The following is a 13,663-nucleotide window of genomic DNA, read 5'->3' on the forward strand; positions in this document are numbered from 1 at the left end:
ACACATTTTATAAAGATTATTCAAGTATTACAGCAGTCAGGCAAGAAGAATAGGTATGCAATAATTGGCCACATAGCTTTAAAGATGCCAGGATCATAGTCACCTTCTTTTAGGATTAGCAGCTGGGAATGCACTTGCTTTATAAGTATTTGTAAGGGTAACCTGCTCGAACTGGCGAAAAAAGCTTAGACGTGTAAAGCAATGAAGTGTTTGCGGCATTTGAACTGCTCTAGGGCTTCTCATTACATAAACATGCAGCTGAACAGAGCTTACAAAGAATGAGTGGTCCTTGAAGGTTGGTGTTTCAGGAGTGCCTTGGCTGTACATGGACATTCTCCTCTGGAGAGCAGACGCCTTGCTCACGTTTCCTGTGGACGGGGTCAAGTCTTCAACATCAAAGGGGCTATGGACACACAAGTAGAGGAAAAAAAAAGGTTGTTAGGCTGAACGAGAAGGACTTTCAGGTCCATGGAAAGGATTTTTGAAAAGGTGGTTTATTAGCACATCAAAACCCGGAGGTAGCAAGTTTTTTTAACAGAAGGGTTTAAAAGAATATGTTGTTAATTAGACAGCAGGCTCACAAATGTGGTTTTCAGTTCTGATAAAAGCGTTCAGCTCTCAGAAATCATTTATGTAGTGTAGTCTGATGTTATTCTTCTCACATGAAAAGTATTCTTGGATTTGAGTTGCCAAGTGTCACACATACTAATGAGAAAGGTGCTCTGCTATTAATAGAGCTGTTGCGTTATAAAGGAAACCAGTAGCTGTTACTGCTGTCTTCATGTTTATTGCATTACAAGAAACAGCATACATGACTGTAGAAATTAAATGCATCGATGCTTCTTCAGAAGTGACATTTACCTATTTCATTAAAATGTAGTGAGAATTGGGTTTGAATCCCAACACCATCAGCTTACCTATGCTGCCCAATGCAGATGGACAACACTAGAGATTTCCCACCACCCTCATGGTGTATGAAGCCCTTAAAAGCCAGCTTTTAAAGATGGGCCAACTTCTGTACTTGGCTATGCTAGCATAAATCCAGGGCAACTCCGCTGAACTTTACACCAATATTAAAAAAATTTAATGAATATATGAGCACTCCGTTATGTCCCTTTTTTGGGCTTGGGGAAGAAGCATATGCTTTAGGCAATTCTGTGATCTCTCATCACTATCTGTTTCACATGTCTCATAATGTCAGAACTTACCAAAACTAATTTAACAGCTGAAACTAGGCACAACCCCATTTGCCACAGGTAACACAGGGAACCTGTGGCTGACCACGAGTCATTTCTCATCTCCCAAACTTGGGCCGCAATTGCTTCCCCATCTGCCTCAGCAGGGAGCAAGATGGAGAGAAGAGACTACATGGATGGACCTTTTCTCTTTAGCTGAATTTTTACAGCTGCTTGACCCAGTGACCAACCAACCAACTCTACTTACTACCAGGTGATTTCAAGGTTCAGCTTTATTGTGCCAAGGTCGTTAATGTCTACCGCAACCACCTGAGGCCGAGCCGCAAACAGGTCTTTTGTTTCACAGGTAACACTGCCCACAAGGATATGAGTAGCAAGTCCTTTGACTTCTGTGACCTGTAAGAGACAAGAACAGGATATCTAGGACCACACCAGGCATTGCAATCCTTAATTACAAGGCAATGGGTTTGATTGTCTGGCCTGGACCCCTTCCTAAAAGGCTTCTAAAATATGACCATGTTTGTTGCATCTTCATAACTTAGGGGAAAATTCAGATTTATTATTTTTTTAATGAATGCATAGTTGCATATGATCACGCTTCAATGTTTTCTTTATGTTTTCACAGGTGTCAGAAGAGAACAACCATGCTGGCTCAGACCAAGGGGCTACCTGACCTTGTATTTGGTCTTTTGCAGTGACCCTAAGCAGAGCCCAAGGGAATAGTAGGAACAGGGAGAGCATATTGGATGTTTTCCTGTCTAATATTCTCTCAGCAACTGCCAATTTTCATGTCACGCAATCTCCGGATGTAGCTGGCCTACTTAGTAATTCCCAAGGGAGCCCTATTCTATGTATTTGTCTCCTGGAACTCTGGGGCGACGAGGGGATGGAGCAGTGATGGAAAGACTCCAGTTTAGGAGGAAAAGTCGCTGCTGATTGCTAGGAGTTGCAAAAATTGTTCTTTCCCTGGGGGACAGGGACTTTCATACAGAAATTTTGGGAACTGCTGTGCTCTAGGAAGCTGCCAAAAAGCCAGAGTGGTTTTTCTACGCGCCTCCATCTCACTGCGAGCAAAAAACCTCGCAGCGCTGCTACCTCACGGTGTAGCGCTGCTGTTCTGTGCAGGGTGATGGGACTGGACCTCAGGGCTGTTCCAGCTTCTGCCCAGCTGGCCCTGTGTGTGGTCAGATGAGAGCCCTCTGTATTTCTCCAGATGAGCAGATGCTGCTCTCTAGATCGAACAACACTATAGCGCTTCATTCTAGTAGGTGTGCTGGAAATACAGATGATGGCTCATTTCCAAAGAGTTTAATGATCTGCTGATGGTGCATGAGAAGGCAGCTTCTTCACTCCTGCCTTGCTTGCAGGCAAAGAAGTCAGCAGGCGTACCTTAATGGAGATCAGTCCAACGATGAGAGGGAGGAAAACCATTTCTTCTCCGTCCCAGCTTTGCTTGCCATTCACTTCTATTTTGCCTTTCAGTTTCCACCGCTGGCGACCGTAACGCATGAAAATCTGAAAAAAGGTAAATCCTCTTATTTTCTTGAGAAATCTGCTCTCAGGATGCACAAATATCAGAAACAGAACTGGGAAGAGGGTCTGAAGTAGGTTGGAAGAGTTAGTGGTGTAGGTGCCACCCTTCTGCTCCCCGTGGAGCCCGAAGGGAAAGGTCTGTCCTGCAGGATCTCTGCCTCTCAGCATTCCTAATAGCTCCTTTTGGTAACAAACCCCTCGCCTCAGCTTTTACCTTTGTGTAACTAGATGACTCATAACAGAGAAGCTGCAGGAGTTTTAACCCTTTTACAGGGAAAGTGGCGGTGGCAGGGGGTTGTAGGGGAGATTTAGGAGAGCAGGATGAAAGCCCCCGTGGCCTTTCCTAACATCTACAGCTTGCTGGAGCTGCTGCCTTCCCAGGCAGGGGAAGGGGGTAGGTGAGATTTTCGCCATCCCGCATCAGAGGTCTCCCCAGCTGCAAGACTTTGGCTGGCCGGTGGTGGGGAACGGATGAGACCCTCCAGTGCAATAATAATTTGAAGAACAGCAAGACCATTTGGGGCTGCGGGTCTGGCTGGGAGAGACCTGCACCAACTGCTCGGCCCCGCAGAGGAAAGCCCACGCTGCTTGCAGGCGTGACAGCAGCAGGAGAGATTTGTCACGGGGAACGAGAGTGGGAACAAATGAATCGACGATCAAGACAGCCGGGAAGTACAAGCTGGAGGGGGATCCGTTATCAAGCCGCTGTGAATTTCCTGCAGGGTTAGCTCTGTCCTGGATAGAGCTGGGGGCTTTTATTTTAATCCATCTCTAATTAAACTGCTCTTGATGTTCTCCACTGGAACGCTGCAGTGACCAGAGGTCCTGACGCAGCCTCCCAGCAGGTAACACCTGGGTCTCAAGAAATGGTTATTCTGTCTTTTTCTGCTACTCTGCTTTACGATGAAGTAAAAGTCTAAACATTCAGTAAAGGATGCTTGCAAGGACTTGTTCAATTTGCTCTGCGTGCATGGGATGGGGCATATGCTTTTTTCCAGGGGAATTAGAAACATTTGTCATGAATAAGACATGAGAAGCACGCCCTCATTCTGGGAGACACTTAAAAAATATGGGGGCTTTGCCTGTGGGTCTGGGGGGTGTGTTAAATTTAATTTTTTTAAATTAAAATTAAAAAAAAAAGGCACGTAGTTCTTCGAATAGCCATCATCCAGTGCTTTGAATATAATTTTCAGGTCTTCTGACAGATGTCCTCACCTAGGCAGACATGAAGAGAACTCCAAGGTTTTTCAGAGCATATACAGGAAAAATAATAGCTGTTTCTCAGGGTGCTGATGCAAAAAGGCCTTATTCACCACGATGTAAAAACCAGCAGAAATCTGCCATTCTTTTGCTCTTAAACAAACCATAAACCGACGCAGACGTACCTCGTACTGATCTCCCGGGCAGAGCCGAGCGAAGCCAGCCAGACCTGAGAAGGAAAGACACAGAGGGGCTGTGCGAGGGCATGGGCTGCCGAGCGCAGCGGTTCCTGGCGGTGGGATGCAGTGGGGTGCAGTGGGGTGCAGTGGGGGCCCTGGGGCCGCCGTGCTTGGACAGGAGTGGGTGGCATGGCAGCCCCCCCCCCCCCCCCCCAAGCCTGCACAGCCGCTCTGCTGGGAGGTGTTTGTAACCCCCCTCTTACTGCTGCCTCCGCACCCTCCGAACCAACACTAAACCCAGCAGCCACCCCCCCATCTTAATTTTCTTTCTTTTTTTTTGTAGAAAATTCATTGGGTTGTGGTTTCTTGCATATGGAAGATTTGCGCTTTCCAGCTTTTGTTTTCCTACAAGAGCTCAAAGTTTCCTTTTCTATAATAATTATAGAAAAAGACGAAACAGCTTCCTGATGTCATCTGGCTTCAGAAACTCAGCTTAATGCCCTTACTATCATGAAGTGTAGGCGAGCTGCTTACCATGTAGTGCTTGCTGCTTAACACTAATCAGAGCGAGCTATACATTTTAACACAGATTCCTTTTTAGTACATCTTAATAGAGACACAGCAAGTGAGGGGCTCCTTCTGCTTGGCATTTCCATAACGTTATCATTCCCATACTAGCTGAGTATCTTTCAATAGTAAGTACATCACAAAACATGACTGACATCTGTAACACAAGATTTATCCCATCTTTCCCCAGAGGAGCAGCAAAGCACTTGTGGTATATATTTGCTTGATTATTTATTTTTTTTTTAATTTTATTTTTAAAGGTAGGACACGATGATGCTATTTCTATATTGGCACTGTGCATACGAAATGAAAGTTTCCGAAGGGACTATGCTGAAATCCCAGAGAAGTTACTGTCCCTCTCCTGGCCTTGTGACCTGCTCTTCTACAGGATTCAGCTGGTTGTTTTTCATTAACCTAACTATCTCCCTCCACAGAGGGAACCTCTCCTTTCTCACAGATCTCCTCAGTAGGTAGCTATTGCACTTGCTGTGGTATAAAAATTTACCCATCTTTGCCTGGCTAAGCCTAAAACTGTGCCTCTAGCGTTGCAATGCCCAAAGAAACCATCTTGAGGACACACACGAAGGCTGTGGCGGAGAAAGGAATGAAAACAAACTCACTGGGGTCTTTGGGCTGCATTTATCCTAAAACGCCGTGACTGAACATATATGGGTGTGTTAAAACCAAGGCAAGGATGATGAACCCTAGTGTTGGCTTTATCTACCGGGCTGAATTAGTCCTGCTAGCTGGACTGTAGGAGCAACTAGATCCCTGCACGCGGTCATGGCCTGTCCCCATGATCTGCTGGTCCTCCTTTTCCATTTCTTTGACGAGAAAAGAGTTTTCTTTGCTCATCTTACTGTGTAGCAGAACAGAGAGGCCCTTGCACAGAGCTCATATTACCAATTCCTTTCTAATTTATTTACTGTTTATAAATAATTTAAGCTTACTAGCACTCCACCGCTGCTTTTCTCTCCCCAGGCATGCTTTTATAAGTGAATTTGATCTCTGCTGGGACACATCACTGAAAGTATCTGAGGAAAATAAAAGGTCCTTTCTTTGCTCAGTGGATGGGGTGGGAGGGTGAGGAAACACAGCTTAAAACTCCACATGGACATTGTTCAAGGCCAAGGTCTGTGAGCGGTGACTGGCCCAACCAGGCTGGCCAAGTCTCTTCAGCCTGATGAAGAGGGGGCTAAGCGCTTGATCACAGGGATAAGTACTTCCATAGGAAACAATTTTTTGGTAACTGAATGGCTTTTGGGTTCTAAATGCCTGGCAAGAGCCAATGGCTCTATCGTACCATTTCAAATGTCACGCCTTTGTAAAAGCACTGGGCTTGTAACGCAGGTGGAATTGGAGATTGTTCCTGGGGTGTCAGCATAAGTAATTAGGGGATAGCGTCAGTACATAAGTAATTAGGGGCTAGGGTCAGTACGTGGCTGTGGTAAGGTGGCAGGGCCACCTGAAGGATGCTGGACACGCGGACTGCGGTTGCTGGTGCTGGGCTCCATGCTGCAAAGCCCCTGGTGCGTCAGGCCAGAGTATTGCTCTCCCTGTGTGAAACGGCCGGGCATTTCACCTCCTGCTGTCCTGGCACTTCCAACAGGTATAGGGGCACTTCCCTTACATTGTAACAGGACGTGCAGATTCCACACAGGAACTTCTAAATTTCCTTGCTGGGTTTCCCTGTTTAATTTCAACACTGAGCACTAATCTAAGCCTGCTGGCAAGTTTATTATCTTTATTTTGAAAAATGATTAGGCTTTTTTTTTTTTAAATATCAGTCATAAAAACACAGTGTGGGTCCCCTGCTTCCTGACAGCACTGTGTAGGTTGGCTTGCTTTCTGTGTAAGTGACACAGGGCAAAAAATAAAAATAACTTTCACTGGAATGGCTAGGAACGGATAAGCATTAGGGAGAAGAATGCTTGGATTTTAAATTAGATCCTAAAGTTAGCTGGATACGCTGCATGCAGTATAACTTAAGGGGGAAGCTTGCTGCGTGATCTGCAGGCTTTTGTGCTAGAGCTGTTGTGAGCTTTAGCAATAGCAATGGCTGGATTGTCCTGTTGGATTCCTATTCCTAAGGAAAACTATCTAGATAGAAATCTGAGATGTCCTAATTAGAGCATACTTAATGATATGGCATTTCTCTCTGCTAATTTCTAATTTGGGCTTCTTTATGTTATGAGAACTGTGTTCAGAAGTAGCAGTTGTTTGGGTTCGTGTTCTGCTCCCGCATGTGAGTGCAGCACCTGGCTCCTTGAGCACCCTTGAGCTTTGCTGGAGGATTTGGGCATTCAAAAGGGAAGGGGCCAGACCTTTTCAGCCCAGCCGTTTGCGATGCCATGACACCTTCTGCAACATGTCCTGCTGTCAGGAACTGAGTGTTGCCCTGCTTTTACAGCAAGTAAGGAAACGCTCCAAGGGGCCTGGCCTGATGCAGTTCCCTTTCCACACTGCGTGACCTCGTGTTTCCTTCAGCATGTCCACGCTGCAGTTCTGCTGTGGGTTTTTGTATTTTTGTATAGAAATACCTGGTTCAGGCTCTGTGCGTCCATCTTGTAACTTTACATCTATGCATCTTTGGCTGCTGTTTCCAGTACCTAAGAGTGGGGGGCTTTAAAACGTGAGGTTTGGTGTTGTGGGGTGGAGCTAGAACTATGGCTGATAGCTGCTGCACTTGTTTTCTCTAGTATGGAAGCCTGGAGTAACTATTTTAACTTGATCTAAGCTAGATCATGTCTCATGCACTGCAACCCCTGGACACAACTAACTCGCAACTGTGTCAGAGCAGGCAAAAGCAAAACCCTGTATGGGATCTGTGAACTCTAAAAACTCCACCAGCAACACCGTGGGTTTTTTAAATGGGCGAGTTTTCAAGTAAAGAATTAAGACTGCACAAATGTTTAGATGCTGATTTTGTTTTACAGAACTATTTTCATGCCAGTGATTGAAGATCCAAAAAAGATACGCCTCCACAATCTCTTCAAGTCATTTAGTCTTAAAGCAATAACAGCATGAACAATACCTAGTGATTCATCGAGGCTTCAGGTAAAACCGATTCTATTGTATTGAAACCCATAAAGTCCCCTGTCATAAAGACAAGGAATAAAACTGAAAGGTGAATGCCACCACTGAATTATCTACATGTTTAAATGATAAACTACCCCCAGGTCTTTGCTTTTTTCCATTTTTTTCAAAAAGAGTAGTCAGAATCAGCAAAAGTAAGGGACTTAGAAACAGCTGATGTCAAATTAAGAAAGTATTTAGAACTTCAGCTCCACGGGCATTCACGTAATTTCCCAGTCATCTTCTTAAAGGATTATGGAAATAGAGGCAAAAGGTACAGCAGCCTTAGAAACTGAATTGCTTTGGCTGTTGGGAGGAGTGTTTGTGGGAGGTAATTAGCCTTGAAAACAAGAAGCATCTCAGAAAATCTCTCTGTAAGCTTTTATGTTCCTAGCTCTGTGACTCTTTCCACTGGGCAGAGGTCTAAGTTGGGGGTTTGAAGGCTCAGCAATGGGTGCAGTGGGGGAAAACCACACCTATCATAAATACACGTCACGCTAGCATGTCTCGATGCCCTCATTAACGTGCACAGAGACCACTACAGTTCAGGGGGAAAGAAGGGAAAGGTGAAAAGGCAATTACCTTTCATCTTGATGCAAAACTCCCCCAATAGGTTTTCCAGCTCTGCTTCTATGGTACACATGTTCTGTGTTGGAAAAGAGAACAGTGGCGTCAGACAAACCCTCTTTCTGCTTTTTTTTTTAAAGGTCTATTTGGAAAGAGAAGCTGCTGCTAGACAGTTGAAAGATACTTTGCAATAAAGTTAATCCGCCAGAGCCATCCTTGCTGTTTACTGAGGTCTGGCCCTAAAAATGGCAGCTACGCCTGCTCGTGCCGGAGCTGAACGTAACCCCGTGCTCTTCTTCTGTTGTGTTCTAATCCTCCTGTGGGCAGAAGGCAGTTGTGGCCCTTGAAACGTAACCTGGTCACTGCCCCAGTCCTCTCCAGTCAGGACGTGTGCCAGCAGCGGCAGCAGCTCCGTGCCAGAGTGGCTCCCAGCATGGTTTTAATCTCTCAAGAAACAGGGACTACCTTAAGAAAAAAACAGACTGTGGGAGATGGGTACCGGACCCTCTCCAGTTCTTCCTTCAGATTTTGGAAGGCTGTCACGGCTTGTGCGCTGGGATGTTTGTGACGTTATTCGACCCTTCTTCATCTACTGCCTGTCTAATAAAACAGCTGCTGAGCACAGCAAGTAAAACAGGATAGGATGCAGCAGATATCTGTGTACACACGGGTTCCAGCCAACCTGCTATCCCAAAATCTGCAGGGTGGGAAGGACAGAGTTAGCATTTATGTAGGTTTGGGGCAGATTTATGGTTTTTTCTTAGGCAGCAGTTCCTGGGTATAACCCTGCCCTGATAGAGCATAAACATTATTATTTCAAGGAACTCTTTGGGCCCATGTCACCCCTACCTGTAAGTCATCAGGTATTCACCTGAAGGTGAACAAAGAAACAAGAATTCCTCTTTGCTGATTTTGCTTGTAATTCTTTTATCTGGATGAAATTCTCCATGAAATCAGTGGCAAAGTTCCCTTGGCCTTCAAACAGCATGAGAGCAAAAGACTAAACAGATGAGGATGTACCTCTGTGTACTCCTTGTAACTCCTGTTGATTTCGGTTAAACTCTCTCGAGCTGCTTTGCTGGCAGGAGACATTGCAAAGGCTTGCTTCATTTTGCTGGCACCATCACAGAGACGTCTTTGGATACAATAGGCTTCATAAAGCTCATCCACCTAGAGGGAACAACGAGGGTGTGTTGACCCAACAAAATAAAACCAACAAACAATGAAGTCATTTGCATTACAAGGAAGCTCAGCCAAATTCTTAGATCCAATGGGGGCTGAGCAAATGAAGCTGTGATACTGTTACGGTCTATGAAAAAGAAACAAAAGATAAAAATAACTTCCACTGTAAAAATCTCATTACAGCAACACCAGCTGCTCCTGGTGTTCACCTTCTCACCCTGCATGCCTTTAACCATTGCTACTCCCTTTCCCCCATCTGGGCTATCTACAATTGTAACAGTAAGGCAGGCATATAGCAGGCTTCTCCAATGTATTGGTGTGGAAGAGCTCTTTCAAAGGCAACTGCAACGTCTACACTGCCAAATGGGACTGGATGCGTTAAACGGCACATTTAACAGGGCCAGCAATGTCTTCTGTATCGCTAACGTCAGCCGTGGATCGAGGCTGTTGCAATACTTGACTAATAAGTAATATTGGAAGCAGGGAGTAATTTTTTAAATTCTTGCTGCCCATCCTCCAGAAACTGGGAGTCATAGTCAGAATCAGCACAAGTAAAGGGCTTAGAAACAGCTGATGTCAAACTAAGAAAGTATTTGGAACTTCAGCCCCCCAGGCATTCACATAATTTCCTAGTCATCTTCTTAAACTCCTTTGGCATGACTTAAGCACCCAACATTTTGTAAGCACTCTGGCAATTTTGCAAAACCTACTCACACACAGTGTGAAGTCTCACCTGGATCTAGCTTCAGAGTGCAATGGATTTACATGTGTCTTATGCTTTGGTTTCCCTTTTCCCTCTGATTCCTGCCCTGAATGTATACATTTACTCCATCTGAGCTGTTCTCTGGGAGTCGCTGGGAGTGGTATAGCTGGTGTGTGCGTATATATGTATATATATCAGCTATACATAGTGGTACCTATAGTGGTATATATTTATATAAATGTAATCTGCAGATACAGGAGATGTAGGTTTTCTAATCTAATCTGACTTTGTCAGGGTGAGGAGAAGGAAAGAAAACGCAGAAGCTGTCTTTTCTTTCTACTTCTAATGTCCCTGCTAAGATAGGATGGTTTTTACCTAGAATAACATTTTTCCTTCGTTATCTCTGACATCAAGCAATCACCCTGTGCCCCATGGTTGTTGTTGCCCAATAGTGGATTTTCACAGCAGAATTTCCTTCTGTGAAAGCATCCAGCACCTTGGCTTCTTCAGTCTATGACTCTGTGTTGCTGCATTAGAGATGAGCCTGATGTGACAATCCAGGCATGTTCCAAATCCCATTTTCCAAGCCTGCTTAACCTCTAACAAAAAGCGCTGTTGCTTATTTGTTTGGAATGGGACTGGTCTTCCTGACAGCTTCAAAGCCTTAGGTCGACTTTTACAAGGCCAGCTTGGATTCCCAATGGCCGAAGCCCCTGACTTGAGGGATCTCTAACCAAAACAGGGACTGCTTTGCGAAGTGAAAGAGTTCAGCAAAGAGAAATGGAGGCACAGGTAGGTAGCATTTTGCCATTTCAAAGTTACAAAAAAAGCTTCTCGGAGTCATATCCACTCCTATTTCTCTTGCAAGTCAACAAGCTAAAGACAGCTACTATAAATAGCTGTCACTTGGTATTTACTTCTGCCATCGGGGTGGAGCGTTAAGCTGGGGTTGATGTCCTGCCCCTGCCCATGTGAGTGCGGCTAGGGCACGATCATCTGCCCCCCTAAATTCGTGGGGTCTGCTGCTGCACATCTCGTTTTCCTCGCTCTGCTTCCCGTACGGAGCAGCGGGGGGTAGACGGCAGAAGGCGTCGCTGCGGCCCTGATTCGGTACTGCTGAAAAAGACCTTCTCTATCGTTAGAAACAAAGATGTTTCTTTACCTGCCCAAGCCTGTAAGCTTTAACGCAGCACAGCTCGGTTCCTTTTGTTTCTGTTGCTGTGGGTTACAGAAAATGAACTAACGTACTCGGCAAGCTTGAGTAATACTGACCAGCGTTACCTCTTGCTTTTGGTGCTTTTCAGTCCTATTATAATCCCAGAAACCATTAGCTCTGAGCAGGCTGGAGTGGGAAGGACTTGAATGGAAATGTTCCTTAAGCACTAATTTTGCCATTCATGTTGCCAGCAAGAGAGAAGGTGGTTTGGGGAACAAAATTTCAGTCTATCGCCTTATGTTTTTGGTTGGTTTTTTTTTTGGCTCCAAGAGTAAGAGAAGTCTGAAATTAAAAGGTTTGGATGGGTTGTCATAATTGGAGCACTTCAAGCTGTGCGAACGCTTTTCAAATGACTCTCAAAAGACATTTAATCCATCAAAAATAAGTCATTCTTTTGTCAGGCTCAGAAAAGCAACTAATCGCTAGCAGATATGTTTATAACTAAGAGAACACAGGCCGTGGATTTTGTCCAGCTCTAAAATGTATTAGTATAAATCACAAGTACCTCTACTGAATATTGTCACCAATGTAATCAAGTGGATGTGGGCCCCAAACCAAGCAGCAAAAGCGTTAGCAGTGAAACCCAGGAATAAATCCAATCTAGCTGCTGCGTACGGTGGAGACAACTGCTGAATTAAATTACTTTCAGACGCAACTCTCTTCCTACCTATAGTTGAACAATAAGCATGCAATGAGATAGATTTTTCCCAGCAAGTGCCTGACCCTATGTTCTCTCTGTACCTAAAAGCGTGTGGGAGTGTCTCAGGGCATGGCTGGACCTTGGGGGCTACAAACCATGTGGAAACCCTTTCTTTGGCTCTGACCACCAGCCCATAAAATACTGAATCTGGGAGAGGCATCGTCAAGGCAGCCTCCCTGGAGCAGAGGGGTAGCAGGAGGCCAAGGGTTTGTTTTCCTAATAACACAGGAGCAGATGCAGAAGAAAGATGATAGGAGCGCTCATTACCTTGCTAATGTGGAACTCCAGCCTTCTCATGTATCTTTCGACCGCTTTGATTTGCTGAAGGAAAGGAAGAGGCAGAGGGTGAGGCACATTTAAATAAATCAGTAAGACACCGCCACGCTAGCTCTGCTAGTCCCCGTGAATCTGAGAAACTCCTCCTTAAAACACACGGGGTTTCGTTGCCCATGGATCTGGAATTAGCTGTCCCACCTTACTAACATTAATCTGCTGCTGAAAATGGAGCTCACTGACATTTGTACCTAATATATTTTTGAACAAAGAAGAGTTTTTCTTTGGTTGGATTTCCCTAGTTTTTTGAATTCTTAAAAAAGGGGAAAAAAAAAAAGATCAGAGCTTTTGTAGCTCAAAATACAGTGTCCTGGTTTTCACTGGGATAGAGTTAATTTTCTTTCCAGTATGTTGTTATCTCAACACATGAGTTTTACCTTTTTTTTCCCAATTCTCTCCCCCATCCCACTGGGTGAGGGGGAAGTGAGCGAGCGGCTGCGTGGTGCTTAGTTGCTGGCTGGGGTTAAACCACGACATATAGTATTTTCAGTACTTGGAAAACTTGTATGAAAATTGATTGGGGTTTGCATTTCAAAATCCATTCTCTTCCTCAGCAAACTGTTTTTGACAGCAAACCTTGGCATTCTGACTGAAAAAAAGCCAGGTTCAGGAAACATTTTTGAAAGCTTTCCTTTTGTTGCACTCAAATTTTCCTGCGGGGAAAAATATTTTCAATTTTTCCTTCCCCAGAACTGGCAGGAGCAGGGATGAGCCGGGGCTTGACCCGGCTCCCACAGCCACCCGTGGCAGGGCAAAGTTGCACAAGGCGATGGATTTAATGGCTGGCAGCTGATGGAAATAGGAGGTCTCGCTCCTCCGCCTCCCTCCTCCCCTGGCAGGGGTCTGCCTCCTTCCCTGTGCCTGTTCCAGAGCCAGTTTAACTCGACAGACCCCGGGAAAGGGCTGATGGGGTAAGTTTGATGCCGGGTTAGTGAGCATAGCTGGCTGGTGGAGGTGCCCGGCAAGTACCAGAGCCCTTGGGAAGAAGAAGCGAGCAGGATTTCTTCCTTCACAAATGCAAATTGTCAGGTAACTTCTCCCTCGGTGGTGTCGGCCTGGGTAGTAGACCTGGCTGTGAGAGGTTTCCCGTGCCAGCTATGTACGCTGTACGGATACTAACGCTTCCTTGCAAAACCAGTGTCAAAGGGAGTAACGTACCTTATCTAAATCGTACAGGACTCCCTGCAACAGAAAACACGAAACCGTGATTAA

At 45.2% G+C, this 13,663-nt stretch overlaps 1 protein-coding gene across 1 annotated transcript in view; it reads right to left on the reverse strand.

The window, feature by feature from the left end:
• Positions 1–13,663, reverse strand: part of RIPOR2 (RHO family interacting cell polarization regulator 2) — a 69,251-nt gene that overhangs the window by 19,056 nt on the left and 36,532 nt on the right. Inside the window, exons 5-12 of the mRNA XM_049830472.1 lie at positions 13,610–13,633; positions 12,386–12,439; positions 9,338–9,487; positions 8,333–8,396; positions 4,115–4,158; positions 2,586–2,711; positions 1,444–1,592; positions 274–403 (exon numbers count right to left, since the gene is read on the reverse strand). Coding sequence (XP_049686429.1) covers positions 274–403; positions 1,444–1,592; positions 2,586–2,711; positions 4,115–4,158; positions 8,333–8,396; positions 9,338–9,487; positions 12,386–12,439; positions 13,610–13,633 — 741 coding nt within the window. The remainder of the gene's footprint in view (positions 1–273; positions 404–1,443; positions 1,593–2,585; positions 2,712–4,114; positions 4,159–8,332; positions 8,397–9,337; positions 9,488–12,385; positions 12,440–13,609; positions 13,634–13,663) is intronic.

This window comes from Accipiter gentilis, chromosome 27, assembly GCF_929443795.1.
Source record: "Accipiter gentilis chromosome 27, bAccGen1.1, whole genome shotgun sequence".
Classification (NCBI taxonomy): domain Eukaryota; kingdom Metazoa; phylum Chordata; class Aves; order Accipitriformes; family Accipitridae; genus Astur; species Astur gentilis.